This window comes from Rhineura floridana, chromosome 5, assembly GCF_030035675.1.
Source record: "Rhineura floridana isolate rRhiFlo1 chromosome 5, rRhiFlo1.hap2, whole genome shotgun sequence".
NCBI lineage: Eukaryota > Metazoa > Chordata > Lepidosauria > Squamata > Rhineuridae > Rhineura > Rhineura floridana.
This window is the reverse complement of record NC_084484.1, coordinates 91,137,260-91,153,290: the sequence shown is the minus strand read 5'-3', so window position 1 is coordinate 91,153,290 and position 16,031 is coordinate 91,137,260. Positions and strand designations below refer to the sequence as shown.

General features: G+C 39.8%; 1 protein-coding gene across 3 annotated transcripts in view; it reads right to left on the bottom strand.

The window, feature by feature from the left end:
• Nucleotides 1-16,031, bottom strand: part of USP9X (ubiquitin specific peptidase 9 X-linked) — a 164,342-nt gene that overhangs the window by 118,587 nt on the left and 29,724 nt on the right. For all 3 annotated transcript variants that reach the window (XM_061627466.1, XM_061627464.1, XM_061627467.1), the window contains 9 exons: nt 15,321-15,466; nt 14,956-15,035; nt 13,879-13,991; nt 13,423-13,641; nt 11,927-12,042; nt 7,540-7,791; nt 7,318-7,456; nt 5,745-5,897; nt 4,327-4,431 (listed from right to left, as the gene is read on the bottom strand). In XM_061627466.1, the coding sequence (XP_061483450.1) occupies nt 4,327-4,431; nt 5,745-5,897; nt 7,318-7,456; nt 7,540-7,791; nt 11,927-12,042; nt 13,423-13,641; nt 13,879-13,991; nt 14,956-15,035; nt 15,321-15,466 (1,323 nt within the window). The remainder of the gene's footprint in view (nt 1-4,326; nt 4,432-5,744; nt 5,898-7,317; nt 7,457-7,539; nt 7,792-11,926; nt 12,043-13,422; nt 13,642-13,878; nt 13,992-14,955; nt 15,036-15,320; nt 15,467-16,031) is intronic.

Genomic DNA, 16,031 nt, shown 5'->3' with positions numbered 1-16,031 from the left:
TCTGGCTTCCTGTAACTTGAGCCCATTATTCCATGTCCTTTACTCTGAGATTTGAAAAGAGATCTTGGTCTTCCTCTGTGTGACAACCTTTCAAGTACTTGAAGAGTGCTATCATATCTCCCCTCAGTCTTCTATTCTTAAGGCTAAACATGCTCAGTTCTTTCAGTCTGTCCTCATAGGGCTTTGTTTCCAGTCCCCTGATCATCCTCGCTGCCCTCCTCTGAACTCGTTCCAGTTTGTCTGCATCCTTCTTAAAGTGTGGTGTCCAGAACTGGACACAATACTCAAGATGAGGCCCAGCAACTGCCAAATACAGGGGAACAAGTACGTCATGTGATTTAGAAACTATACTTCTGTTAATGCAGCCTAAAACAGCATTTGCCTTTTTTGCAGTCACATCACACTATTGGCTCATATTCAGCTTATGATCAAGAACAAGTTCAAGATCTGTCCTGCATGTAGTATTGCCGAGCCAAGTATCCCCCATGTGCATTTGGTTTCTTTTTCCTAGGTGTAAAACTCTGCACTCATCCTTATTAAATTTCATTCTGCTGTTTTCAACTCAATGCTCCAGCCCATCAAGATCACTTTGAATTTTCTTTCTGTCCTCCACGGTATTAGCTATCCCTCCCAATTTAGTATCATCTGCAAACTTGGGAAGTATTCCATGAACCTCCTAACCCAAGTCATTAGTAAAAATATTGAAGAGCACTGGGCCCAGGACTGAGTCCTGCCACACCCCATTTGTTACCTCCCCACAGTTTGAGAAGGGACCAATGATCAGCACTTTCTGAATATGATTCTGTAGCCAACTGTGGACAGTTGTTCCATGCAGCCCACATTTAGCTAGCTTGCTAATCAGGATATCATTGGGCAGTTTTTCAAAAGCTTTGCTGAAGTCAAGATATACTATGTCCACTGCATTCCCACAGTCTACAAGGGAGGTTACCCAATCAAAAAATGAGATAAGTTTATTCTGGCATGGTTTGTTCTTGATACATCCATGTTGGTGTCTAGTAATCATTGCATTGTTTTCAAGATGCTTACAGACTGACTGCTTTATAATCTGCTCCAGAATTTCCCCAGGGATTGATTTCAGGCTGACTGAATTTCCCTTTGTGAAGATAGGGACATTAGCCCTCCTCCAGTCATCCGGCACTTCACCCATCCCCCACGATTTCACAACAATGAAAGACAGTGGTTCCGAGAGTTCTTCAACCAGTTCCTTCATTACTTTAGGATGCACAGTTCATTGGGTCCTGAGAATTTTAACTCGTTCAAAGTAATTAGGTATTTCTTGACCATTTGTCTATCAATCTCAAGATGCAATCCTGACCCTTCAACTTCTTATTTGTCAGGAGGGTCAAAGTCCCTCTTTTGGGAGAATATTGAGCCAAAGTAGGAACTGAGCACTTCTGCCTTTTTTTTGTCATCTGTTATCATTTTGCCATCATCATTCAGTAGCTCTACCACCATTTCTGTTCTCTGTCTTTTACTACGGGTGAACCTGAAGAAAGCTTTTTTGTTGCTTTTAGCATCCCTCAATAACCTCAGCTCATTCTCAGCTTTAGCCTTCCTGATGCCATCCCTGCCAATTTCATGCTACCTGTCTGTACTCTTCCTTTGTTGCTTGGCCCTCCTTCCACTTCTTGTATGTGTCCTTTTTTGTTTTCAGGGAATCTCTTGTTTTTTGTGAAGCCACACTGGCTGCTTCTGCTGTGTTCCACCTTTTTTCCTTGTTGGAATTGTTTGCCATTGTCCCTTTTGAATTTCCTTTTTTAGAAACTCCCACCCATTTGGATTCCTTTCCTCATTAGGGTCGCTTGCCATGGAACCTTGCTTATAATTTTTCTAAGTTTATTAAAACTGGATTTCCTGAGGTCCAGGATACACGTATGCCTACTCTCAACATTTGCTTCCTTTAAAATCAAGAACTCAAGTATAACATGGTCACTTTTCCCCGAATTTCCCGTAACTGTCACTTCATCCACTATGTCATCTCTGTTGATTAGAATCAAGTCAAGGACAGCTGATCCTCCAGTTCCTTCCTCTGCTGTGGGAGAAAGATATCTCCAACACAAGTCAGAAATTGCTTGGAGGGGCTGTGTTTTGCAGAATCTGTCTCTTACCAGATATAAGGGTAATTCAAGTCCTCTATTACTACTACATCATGCCTCCTTAAAACAGTGGCAATTTGGTTTGCAAAAGTTTCATTCTCATCTTCTCCTTGATTTGGTGGTCAGTAGTAGACTCCAACCACCATGTTCCTTTTATTCCTTGCCCCATTTAGTTTAATCTAGATAGTCTCGATGGAGCTACTAGGCTCATCCTCCTGTATTTCTGTGCAGGAATATATGTTTTTGACATGTAGTGCGACTCCACCTCACTTTCTATTCCTTCTGTTCTTTTTGAACAAGTTATATCCTGCTATTTCTGTATTCCAGTTATGGGAGTCATCCCACCAAGTTTCAGTTATACCTATCAAATCATGTTTACCCTCCTGTATTAAGAGTTCAAGTTCGTCCTATTTGCTTCCCATATTCTGGGCATTAATATACAGACATTGAAGACCATGTGATTCATGGTCTGGTCTTCTTCCTATAATTTTATGAAGACTATTATTGGTCCCCATTAGATCTGTTCTCTCAAATTATGTTTCTGTGCATAAGCCTTCAACAATCGTTACCTCCAAGTTTACATCTCCCTCCCCCTTAAGATTCAGTTTAAAGGCTTCCTGATGAAATTCTCCATGCTGTGGCCAAACACATTCTTCCTTGAGAGGTGCAACCCATCACTTGCCAGCAGTGCATCTTCCAGGAAGTGTAGCCCACAGTCTCAGAATTCAAATCTTTCATGTCAGCATCATCTTCATAGCCAGTCATTCACCCAGAGTATTTTTCTTTACCTTTCTACTCCTCTAAGTACTGGAAAGATCGATGAGAAAACTATCTTGGTCCCAAAATTCTTGAGTTTTCTTCCCAGAGTTTCAAGGTCTGACACGATTTCTTCTTAGCTCTGCTTGGCAGTATCATTTGTGCCCACATGGATGAGAAGAACGGGATATGTGCAGTGGACTTTATGAGCATTGGCAGCCCTTTAGTCACATCTCTAATCCGGCCTCCAGAGAGACAGCATACCTGGCAAGTCCAGGGGTCTTCTAGGAATACTTGGTTCCCATGGAGTAGGGAGTCTACTGCTACTACTCTGCTTGTTGTTTTAGGTTGTTTCATTGCCTCTACTTGACTGAGCTTCAGCTTCCACCTCTCACTCACTGTCCTGTGTGGTCTCCTGCAATTGTTCTTCTGCAGGCTGTCCTCCAGTCTCTTCCTCAAGTACTTGATATTGGTTCCATAGTTCCACTGGTGCAGAGTGCCTTCTAGCCCTTCTGCTCCTGTCACCCTTTTCCACAGTTTTCTCTCCTCAACACTCTCCTCTTCTGCTTCAACTTGCTGTTGTTCTTCCACCTCCTGTAGTTCTATTTGTTGTTGTTTCAGCATTCTGAAATCTTCTCTTCATCTTCTCTTATACCCTTGAGTGTGGACGGTCACTGCTCCAGACCTCTCACCTTTTCTTCCACAAGTGCAACCAGCTTGCACTTGTTGCACGTGTATGCCATGTTGTTCTCAGCAAGAAAACAAACATTGCATACACCTTGCAGGTCACTACCACCGGAGTGTCCTTTCCATTTAGTCTCTATTACCATTTGTTTCTATCTGCCTACTTGTATTGGAATAGCCTGTGCTTTGTTCTGTCTAGATGGCTCAATGGTCCGTTAAGTCAGAGTTAGACCTGAATAGAGTTAGATGGATCAATGGTCTAATTCAGTATAAGGCAGCTTCCTATGTGCCCTTATGTTGTTTGACTCCAACTTCCATCTGGCACACCTATCAGTGACAATAGTCAGGGATGATGTGAGCTGGGGTCCAACAATATTTGGAGGGTCACAGATTTGCTGTCCCTGCTATATAGCCAAGTGTGAATTATTATTTCTGCTGGATGAAAATATATCATTTTATAAAACTGTGTTTAAAAAACTACAACCCTATTCCATTTTCCTACAGATTTTAATAAAGGCCTTTAACTTTATTTCCTACATAAGCAATGGTTCGGGGGGGGGGAATTAACCATTACAACAAATTAGGTGAAATTTTATCTCAAGATACAATAAATTCCCAGCACAAGGAACTGGAACGCTATGTTTGCCTAATCAAAATATTAAATCTGCAGAACTTAGTACCTTTTATTTACAATAGAAAAATGATTTCAACTTACACATTGCCCTATCTACTAGGCTCCAATAAACAACAGGTTAATATATACCATTACCTTAAAACAATCAAATAGATGGTCAAGTTGTTCAGGAGAGAAATCCCAGGCTAATTTTGCAAGGAGGTCATGTACATTCTTCACAATGGCTTCATGTTTACCTGCCTTGATAAGAAAGTTTTAACACCATTTACTGTTATCTCTGTGCAAGACAGGATTGCCTCATTTTTATGAGAGACTTGGATTACTATTACAGCAATTTTTCCAAAAGTTATCCTACAAAGAGGAATTGACCTGCAATTATGGTGACCTTATAACAATTCATATAATAATAGCACTTTCCTATCATCCTGCTCTCATTTTTTGTGACAGGTTGGAAAAGATAGCTTATATAATACCTCAGACTTTAAACAGCACTTATCTCTTGTTCTCTTGACTTTTTAAATGCTAAATTTTTAAAATCTCTTTCAGCTTTTTATTCACAAGGTCAATACTCTACATACAGGAGCTAGATGATCAGATTACACAACACCTTACATTTCCCAAAGGAAGCCACAGCCAACAGTTCACATTCCTCCATAATTCTAACACACATTTTCTCTGAACAGTTAGCTAATGCAAAGTTTTTACAATTTACATTTTTTGAATTGCAAATGAAGATTTACAGCAACATGAAAACTTCAGAGCTTAATGTTTTGTCACTCTAAACTTTGTCAGAATTTGTTTCCTATACAAAATTATGGTCAAATCATTTAGTTTCAAAAGCAATATTAAACATCAACAGAACTTAAATAGTGAGGTTTGAAAAAGAAGAGTTCCTGCTACAGATCACAGTCAGCTCAATCTATTACTAAACCATTTAATAACTTAATAGTATTTATGTAGCACTTTCAGTGTGCACAGCACTTTACAGATTACAAGATGACATGTTACTGCCCAAGGAACTTACAAGGCAAAGGAAGTGAAGGCAGGATAAACAAAATAAATAGGCAACTGTTATATGTGCTTATGCTTGGTGCAGTAGGGACTGTAACTAGAAGTTGAGCAAGAGGCAAAACCTACCATATTTAACTTCTTAAATCTGATCACACAAGAAAAAAATACACCAATATTTAATTAGGCTTCCTGTGTCATAAATAGCTTCCTTCTTTTAGTAGGTAACACAGAACTTCTGAACTAATCCAAAGTCTGTATCCACCACAGAAAAATGTAATATCATAATCATTGCTAACTTTAAATTTATATCTTGCTTTTCCTCCCAAATGAGTCCAGGGTGGCAAACCCACAAGTGATAAAACAACTTAAAAATCTAAAAACAGTTCCAATACACAAAGAAAACTATGGGATTTGCAGACAGAATGAGGAATTACACTTTTAGTTATAACAACTGTATATAATAAGCAACTCAAATTCCAACTAATGAATAGGTAGTGCAAAATACAGTTGTTCTCAATCAAGGTGAGCTGTTTAGTCCCTACCTGTGCAGCCCAAATGTTGTCAAGGTCTTGCAAGGTGAGGGCCTTTTCTTTGATGACAAAACGAAGAATTTTTTCTAACTTTTCTACATACTGAGGCTGATGGAGACTATCCCTTAACACAATCGATAAGATATTATTCTGTTGAATCCATTCCTAAATTTAAGGAGGTAAGTTATTAGATGAAACTAAAATACAAGAGGATTCCCTTTGTTTTTATTTCAGATGACAGTAGCCAATGCATGAGAAACCCCTCCCCGCCTAGATGAAAGAGTCAAACTTATTTTTGTAACAATGTAGAGCAAAAAGTCCTAAAACTGACTAGATAATTTTTTCTATAAGCAATTTTCTCAACCGGATTTCCAGATTTTTCACTATTCAGGCATAATGAAGACATACTACATATACATATAAGCAGATTCAAAATTTAATGCTAAGAACAAGACATTTGGCTGAAGCATCAAAAGTCAAGAACCAGCAGAGTCTAGATTTTGATATCCATCATATGAAGGTCAAATGCAGTTGGTACAGATACTTCAGTTATACCGGGGTGGCTAACCTGTGGCCCTCCAGATGATGGATTACAATTCTCATCATCCCTGATCATTGCCATGCTGACTAGGGCTATTAGAATACATCTGGTTACCTATCCCTGAATTAAACAGCAGGCAAATAGCGCACATCCAGAAATGTTCACAGTACAACTCACAATCTGTTCATTTCCTTGATTGCCCAGTCTGTTCCTTCAACTTCTCTACCTTGCCCAGTCTATTTTCATCCCCTGAAACATTAATAAGCATCTGTGGCCCTCCAGATGTTGTGGGACTACAACTACAACTATCCCTGACCACTGGCCCTGACCACTGGCTAAAGGCTGATGGGATGCTAAGAGTCGAAAAACATCTGCTGAACCAAAGATTCCCTATCCCTGCCTTATAATGTTGCAGCATTAAAATAAATTAAAGCCACCACCAACCACCCCAATAAATTTGAACTTGGAATACAGAATGCATAGGATATGCTAGGAAAAGCCTTGGCTCCACTAAGTGACATGACATGGCCTTTTCAGTAGTGACACCAAGATTGTAGAATTATTTCTTTTTCATACCACTCAAGCATAATTTAAATTAGAGTTGGAGAACCTATGGCCCTCCAGGTGCTGCTGGATTAAAATCCTTGATCGTTTTCCATGTTAGCCTGATGCAAGTTGAAGTCCAACAACATTTGGAGGGCCACAGGCTCCCCATGCCTGGTAGCTTATTGAAATAGCTTATCAAACTGTCTTGTTACATCAAGTCTTTGGTTCTTGAATTTTTACCATTTGTTGAACTAATTTTTAATTGGCTGTTTTGGGTCTGATGTCATCTGCTGTTTAAACTATGTTTTATGATGACTGATTGTTACTTACATCTTAATGTCTTACTGTTTTTTCTCTCATAAGCCACTTTGTGCCACACATAAAAAAGGTAAAATAATAAATCAAAATCAAATGAATTAGTGAAGGAAAACATCTCTTGACAAGCAAGGTGCACAAATTCTTTGAACAGGTACCACCAAATACATGCAATAAACTTACTGCCATTCTTTCTGCTGTAAGCCATTCCTCCTCTTCAGGACTACCATGTCGATGGGTGTAGTATGACACACTAGATATCACCTTATTAACTTCATTTAGTGCATTCATTTTTCCATTGAAAGATGAAATTTGCAACAATCTGTGGAGAAGCATATGTGTAAGAAGTAGAATTGGACACCAAACACACATACCACACTGTAGTCATAGAAGAAAAGGCCTTACCTAAGTATCATTTTTAATCTAAATATTTCTAAGTTTTTTACAGTTTCCTCTTGTCCTGGAACTCTTGAGGCTAAATTCTTTAGAGATTTGATTATCATTGACAAAGCATCATTTTTTGCTTCATTCTTGGCTTCTTTTTTCAGTTCATCGTCAGTTAAGTTTTCTAAAAACTGTGGAACCATTTCTATAATTGGAAGGAAGTATTTCTTCACTGTATGCAGTGTTAGAAACTCGTAGCACTGTCCAAATGGTCTGAGGGGAGAAAGACATCAATATAAAAAGTAAAACTGGATTCAAGTAATATCTTATGTATCCTTGACAGAACAGTAGATTGTGTATTTTTAAAGGTAATCAACATTTACTAAACTTTTGTTTAACCCAGCAAGTTAATGAGTACCAAGCCAAAATGTTACATTTTCCCACACACATGTGAAGGGAGAGGGTTCCAGCTATTTTTTGGAGAGCAATTCTTGGATTAGAGAGCCTAAAACACACTACTGTCACTGGAGTTCCTCCTGGTGGCCACCATCATCCCCTCAATCCACTAAAGCAATCCTATGTGGTGATAAAATATCAGTCTGACAGAAGCTACTGGAGGAAAGTTAGTGCCCTCACTGGCACTCCCATTCTACCCAAGAAGCCTTACCCCTGTCAGAGTGACATCTCACAGCATTGCTCCAAGGGCCTTTCTATGGAAAAGGTGGATGTCAATCACTGGAAGGAGATCAGGCTGTGGCGATGAGTGTTGACATCATGAATTTCAACCCAGATCTTGGTCACCTTTCATATTTTTCCCAACCTCAAGGTAAGTTTTCTTCCCCAAAATTCAAGCTAAAGCTTGAATTTTACCGGCTCCGGCTCCGTGGTATACACCCCGGTTGCATAGTCTGAGGCAGGAGGTGAGACGACTAGAGCCCCGGTGGCGAAAATCCCGTTCTGAAGATGCTCGGACACAGGTTAGAGCAGCAATAGCTGCCTAGCAGGTGGCAGTGAGGGCAACAAAGAAGGATTTCTTTGCTGCCTCTATTGCATCCGCAGAGTGCTGTCCCAGGAAGCTGTTCCAAGTGGTCCGAAGCCTGGTCGGTCCAGTTGCTCAGGAATCCTTGGAACATTCTAAGGCTTCCTGTGACAAATTGGCAAAGCACTTTGCTGATAAAGTCGAGCACCTGAAGAACTCGATTCCGTATGCTGTGGATGCAGTGGGGGATCCAGAGTTGACCAATTGCAGTCCGGTTCTGTGGGATCGGTTTCAGCCTCTCCCTTCTGAGGATGTGGACAAGGTGCTTTCAACGGTAAAGCCTACCACCTGTCTGACTGATCCTTGCCCATCATGGTTTCTTATGAAATGTAGGGAGAAATTAGGCGAAGGGATCAGGGCGGTGGTAAATGCATCCTTGAAGGAGGGTGTTTTGCCACCAGCCCTCAAAGAAGCAATTATAAAACCTATTCTGAAAAAGGCCTCCTTGGATCCCAAAGTCTTGAACAACTTTCGCCCCGTTTCAAATCTGCCATTTTTGGGGAAGATCATTGAGCGAGTGGTGGCTGGCCAGTTGGCAGCACACTTGGATGAAACAGATTATTTGGATCCATACCAATCGGGTTTCAGGACTGGACATAGTACTGAAACAGCCTTGGTCGCTCTGGTGGATGATATGAGGAGGGCATTAGATGGGGGAGAATCCACCTTTCTTGTCCTCCTGGATCTCTCGGCGGCTTTTGATACCGTCGACCACGGTATCTTGTTGGATCGCCTGGAAGGATTGGGAATAGGAGGCACTGTCTTGCAGTGGTTCCGTTCCTTTCTCTCTGACAGGCATCAACAGGTAGCATTGGGAGATGAGGTTTCAGACCCTTGGCCCCACACATGCGGAGTGCCACAGGGTTCTATCCTCTCTCCCATGCTATTTAACATCTATGTAAAGCCGCTGGGAGCTATCATCAGGAGTTTTGGGCTGCGATGTCATCAATATGCAGATGACACGCAGCTCTATCTCTCCTTTAAATCTTCACCAGAGATGGCTGTGGAGACCGTGTCCAAGTGCCTGGAATCCGTGAGTGGATGGATGGGAAGGAACAGGCTGAAGCTCAATCCTGATAAGACCGAGGTGCTACTTGTGGGTGACAGGGGGAGGTTGGGTGCTGTTGACCTACAGTTTAATGGGGTGAGTTTACCCCTGAAAGATCAGGTCCGCAGCCTCAGGGTGGTTCTTGATTCCAAGCTGTCCATGGAGGCTCAGATTTCGGCAGTGAGCCGGGCAGCTTGGTACCAATTACATCTCATACGGAGGCTGCAACCCTACCTCCCTATTCATCAGCTCCCACTGGTGGTACACGCCCTTGTCACCTCTCGATTAGACTACTGCAATGCGCTCTACGTGGGGTTACCCTTGAAAACGGTCTGGAAACTACAACTGGTGCAGAATGCAGCGGCTCGGTTGCTTACAAACAGCCGCCGCCGTGATCAGATCACGCCAGTATTATTTCACCTCCATTGGCTGCCAGCTGTTTTCCGGGCCCAATTCAAGGTGTTGGTATTAACCTTTAAATCCCTATACGGTCTCGGCCCAGTTTATCTGAAGGAGCGCCTCCAGTACCACAAATTAAGCCGCCCAACCAGATCAGCCACAAAGGGCCTTCTCTCAGTCCCACCAACGAAAACAGCTAGGTTGGTAGGGACTAGAGAGAGGGCATTTTCAGTGGCGGCCCCCACTCTCTGGAACTCCCTCCCATTCGATCTTCGCCATGCCCCTTCCCTGAATATATTCCGCCGGGCATTAAAAACTTGGCTTTTTGGACAGGCCTTCAGGAATTCCGGGGAGGGCTAATTTTTTTGGGATATTTTATTATCTATTGATCGCCCTAACTGATTTCATGCTGCTATGTTTAATGATCGTACTGATTTTATTGTATTTTATCTGTATTGTATTGTAATTTACTGAATTTTAGTTTGTACGTTGCCTAGAGTGGCTTCGGCCAGATAGGCGACACAAAAATTAAATTTAGAATTAGAATTTAGAAAAGCAATGAACTTTAATTAGTACTTCCAATGAGTACTTACTTGGATGTCTAATACATCTAGTGCCTGAACACCTTCTGAGCATAAGTAGATAATGACAATAAAAATAGAAGTTAGATTGAGAACTATGAAGAGCTACAGCCATATTGTAGATATTTCAGCAAAAGTAGACAATACATCAAGAGTCAAATGTAGCAGCACAGACAAGGTGTTGCAAAGACAAAATATCCTGAATGTTTGAACATCTGGAATGTTAGCAAAATGGCTCTGGCTGACCTTGTATGTATATGACATCTAAGCACAATAGGAGCAAGGTTCCTTAGGCCCTTATACATATATACACTGCAAAATACATAAGTACAACTCCGAAACATACTGTAACATACTCTTGTCCCAATTCAATACAATCCAGATGTGCCAACAAATTTTTTTCACAATAACGAATAATGCTGGATGTATTCTAATGGAGTGGTGCTCCTACACCAGACACAGCCATAATTCACCAGAGTTTCAGCATTTTTCCCCAACAGCAAATTGTTATTGGGAAAACTTTGAAACCTCACAACTAATCTTTGTTTTCATCAGTCTTACTGCTATAATTTCCCATACATTATAATACCCAATTAAGGTAAACTGTCCAAGAGCTGAGGTTCCTAGATCAAAGCAAAAAAGAAAAATTAAGCTCTCTTGCAACTGTGTATCCATGTTAATTAAGGAAGCTTTATATATCTGAGCGCCTAAACTGTAAGCCCTCACATGACAGCAAGGTCATTTTTTTTAAAAAAAACTAATGGGTCTTTTTGTGATCAACTAAACAGAGTGTGCCTAGATTAGAGTTTACAAAGAAAGTAGAATACTTCAGAGTTGCAACAATAAATTATACTACAGTTTATATACACTTGGCAAAAGCAATAAAAATGACAACACATCCACTGTCATGTACTACTGAAAAAAACAGATTTGAATCTAGTATTAAAACTCGCTTCCACAAGTTGGGACATCAGATTCTCGCCAATCTTGCTACCCACTTAAATGACTATCCCCCAGTGGGAGGATCCTATGGTACAGAACAGGATACAGTACTGAGGGCTGCAGTAGGAAGGGGGGGATCAGCAAAACCAGGGACCCAAATTTGCAGAACTTTCCATTAAGGTAAAGCTATCCCTGGATACAACCCATTCTCTGAAAACAGGTATCAACATTATCTTAGTCCCATTATCTATTCTCAAAACTGAGGAAGGTAGCTCCCCCATATTTTGAAAAGGGAAATATACACATGTAATCTACACAGCCCATAATGAGAGAGAAAACCTGAGGGATGTTGTTGTTCACTTGACACATCCCAAATACATCCTTAGAAAAAGCACTTACTTGATGAGAGCTGCAATGATCTGAACATTCAGTGCTGATCCACTCATAAAACGATCATGTAGGATCTGAAACCCATTTAACATGCCAAACTTGTTGATGAGATCTACTAGCCAACCCTGCAAAAGAATTTTTCCTGCTTTACATATAATTCTACAAACACATATTTATGTTGCAAAGAACAAGCCCTTGACATACCTTTGGCTGGAATTAAAGAAGTCAGTATGCTCCTTTTACCATGACTATTCTCTTGTGTACCTCTAATACTAACCTTTAATTTCATTTTCAAATATTTTATGCTTTGGAAAGTTATGATACCACCAGCAATTCCATATTTATTACAAAAGATAGGTATTTATTAACTAGACAGCTTTTACATACAATGTGCCATCTTCAGACATAATACAATAGTTCCTTTTAAGTGAAAAACCAGACATGAAGACACGTTAATTAAAAGTTTTAATATATGGAGATCATCATAACAGGCCTCAGACAGAGGCTACATTGAAGGATCCAGTCATGTGAATTGAGCCTTCCCACCCTCCACGCTCTTGGGGAGTTTGCCTTAGAGCATCCATAACAATGATTGCATTACAATGAAGTCAGTAGCTTTCACAAGTTTTACTCCAATTTTTTTTTTACTATGATTTGACACATCTGCAACTACATTAACTACATTAAGTTAATGCTTTAATGCTACTCAGTTTACACTTTTGCCTGGGATTTTTTACCAGCATCAAATCCTGGTTAAGTTAGCAACATGTTTAGCATCAATCTAGGTAACCTTCACTGCAGACTTAATAACCATGGTTAAGGCTGACAGAAAACAGAATGAACAGAATCCATCCTAAGAAAGGAGGGAAAGGGGTACAAATCCTGTGACCCTCTTCCACTCCCTCAACCAAAGGTTAGCCATTGAGCAGGTCAGCTTTACAAGCCTAGGGACATTCCATAAACACCCTTCTCTCTGGTTCCTCAAGGACAGACAATAGGTATATTCCAGGATTGCACCTGGATGAACAGCACCAGGTTTCAAACAAATAATTCAGCACTTTAAAGTCAGCCCACTGATTTTCTCTAGAAGTGTCAACACAGACTTAGAGTAGATCCAAGTGCTCTGTCACTGCCAGTTATTTGATACTGGATATTTAATACTCTGGAAAAGTTCCACTTACAGTACACAGCAAAGTTGTACTATCAAAAATTGTTCCATGACACCAACTGCATAAATATCATACTCAAAAGATATCCTGAGCCCATCTTGTGCAAGTTTGTGTCTAAGCACAATGCAGGATACAGGCTGTAGGAAGTGTGCAGTGGGTCTACTCTCCTTATGATTTGATTAAGACTACACAAGGAAGAAAAACAGTTTCTGCTTCACTGGGTTACTTCCAGGTTAGTCAGAACTGAAGAGCCAAACTAAGACCCCAGAAAGCAACTTTCCAGAGATGTCTAAATGAAGTTGATCGCTGTTGGTTCAAAATTTCACTCAAACACACCTTTGGTGAGCGTGGGTCTGGAGGACGAGCATAAAGTTCATCTTCAGCCAGCTGAACTCCAGCAGGAACAGTTTCAGAGGGACGTGTACCATTGTAAAGATGAAATTTGCAATGAGGATTTAAGGCCATTGCAAGAAGTTCAAGAAGAGGAAACCAATCTTGGGCCAGCTTCGCCACACACAATTCAACTAGGCGGTGAGTGTTGTTAATGATACATCTCTATTAAGAAAAAAATAATAGTAACTTGACCTGACACTGAAATTCCTTATTAAAGTGAAGAAAACTCTTTAAACCCTTGTTGCATGAATTTATTTCAAATCATAAAAATTTAAGATATATGAATTATACAGTAAGACTAAGATGACAGTTTTCACAAGTCTCACAGGTAATTAATCAGTTTTTAATATACTGAAACTGATGAGGTCAGATACATAACTGGGTAGCTAACAAACTTACATGAATCTCAAATTTCCAGCCACTCACTGCCTCATCTGTAAGGATTTTTGTGAAAGATATAGTTAACCCATCTCGAAAAAATCGCTGACATGCTTCACTTTTAACATCAAGGCCTGTATAAAAAAAGAACAGCAAAGAATTAAGTTTCACTGGAAATTCAATGGTCAGAGTATGCCACCAACAGTAAACCATTCAGAAATGGCATAAAAAGAAAGGTTTACATACACTTAATGCTAATTATACCTTAGCTAAATTGCATAAAAGATTGGTTAAATTTTCTTAACATAGCTGCATTCTATTCTATATCAATGCACCAGTTCAAGCAATGGTAGAATATTTTTCTATTTGTTCATAGCCTTTAAGACTGCAGCAGACTTTAAACTGAAAACATTAAATGCTCAGAAACAAGGATGTCCCAAGAGGTCTGCAATAGCTAAATAGTAGGATTATCATTTTCATGGTCCTTATGATTTCTTTCCTCACAACCTTGCAAACTTGCTTCTGTACAACTTATATCTCCCTACTCTACAGTCAGCCTGCCCTTCTCCAACTTATGATGAATATGAAGGCAAGTCAATCATTCCTGAACCTGACTCCCAACATCCATTCTATTAGTTGAGCCCTTTCTCCTGTCTTTAGCACTGCATCAGATCTTCCATCTGTGGTAACAAATATGCATTCAACTGTAAAAAGTCAATTATCTTGTTATAATTCCTAAAACTCCTGTAAGATAAGTCACAATCATCATCTTCCCTAATGCAGGTGGCGAAAAACAAGCAGCTTAGCCAAGATGCCTACTGAGTTGAAGATTCAAACCAGGGACTTCCCAATTCATAGCTGACTCTCTCAGCCACTATGCTACAAGAATTCTCAAACTGTTGTTTAATTCCACAAATGTGTGCTCCACCAAACCAGAAGAAAATATACTGATTCCTTTTACTGAACACTACCTATTTTTAGAGGATCTTGCTGCATACAATAGTCAGTAAAGCTAGCAGAGCTTTAAATAAGGGATACCACTGTAAGTCTACCAGGCGCTATATCCATTGTTTTTAAAGTTTCATTTTTTCAACTTACCTTTTTTACTAAGCTCAATAGCAGCTTCTAGAAGAACTTCTAACTCCCCTTTAGGCAACACAGGAACAACCCACCGAGGTCTAAGAAAACATTAGAATATAGTATTTCAATTTAACATGAAATCTAACTTTCCCCCTTCAGTGTCTTTCATCTGGAATAGACAAAATAGTTTGAGCCACAAATTAACACACTGCCTGAAAAATCTGCCACTCATATTCCTTTACAATCCTTTTGAGTGTTATGCATTTTGTATTTTAAAAATCCTACAGAAAAGCATCTATAATGCCTGAAGATATTAACTGAACCGCTAATATATACAACCTGGTTTAATTATGGAAAACTGCATAAGGCCTATTAAAAATTACCTGTTAATCATGTCATCCAACTTAGCCAGGTCAGTGTGTGGAAATGCAGGCTCTTCATCTTCAAGCTGTGGTGGAGCATCACCTTGACCCTGTTCGTCAGGGGGTGTAGCTGGTGAATTCTCATTTGAAGAATCAGGGGACGAAGTCTGATTTAGAAATTATGTAGTTAAGCAATACAAATACAAATAACACACAAATACAATAATTCTTGCTAACCTACAAAAATTGATGATTTATGTAATTGTCCATGTGCACTTAAATCAGACTAATTACCAATTTACACTAATACAGCCTATGTTTGGTGTATAAGTCCCCTGACTGTTTTTTCTTATTTTCTGTTACCCAGTTTTTTAAATTAAGGGGTCATAGTACAGCTTAATCAAGTTTTAATGTCACTTTCTAATAACATTCAAGAGTACACCTCTTTTTCTGCCTCCCATTTCAAGGGTAAACTTGCATCTTTCTCCTCCATCCCTATGCTGCAAAAGATAATTCTCCCGATTCCATTTTAATCACATTTTCACTATGTTTGTATTTTTAGCTCTTAATTTAATCAACATCCCAAATTCTCTCTTCCCTCCAGGGTACTAAATTTTATTTAATTTTTCTAAATCACAAGCCCCCTCCAAAATCAAAACAGAAGCTTTGATATGGCACTCCTGCTTCGACACAGTAATTCTTACTCAGTAGCTGCATGTGTGGTGGGTCAGA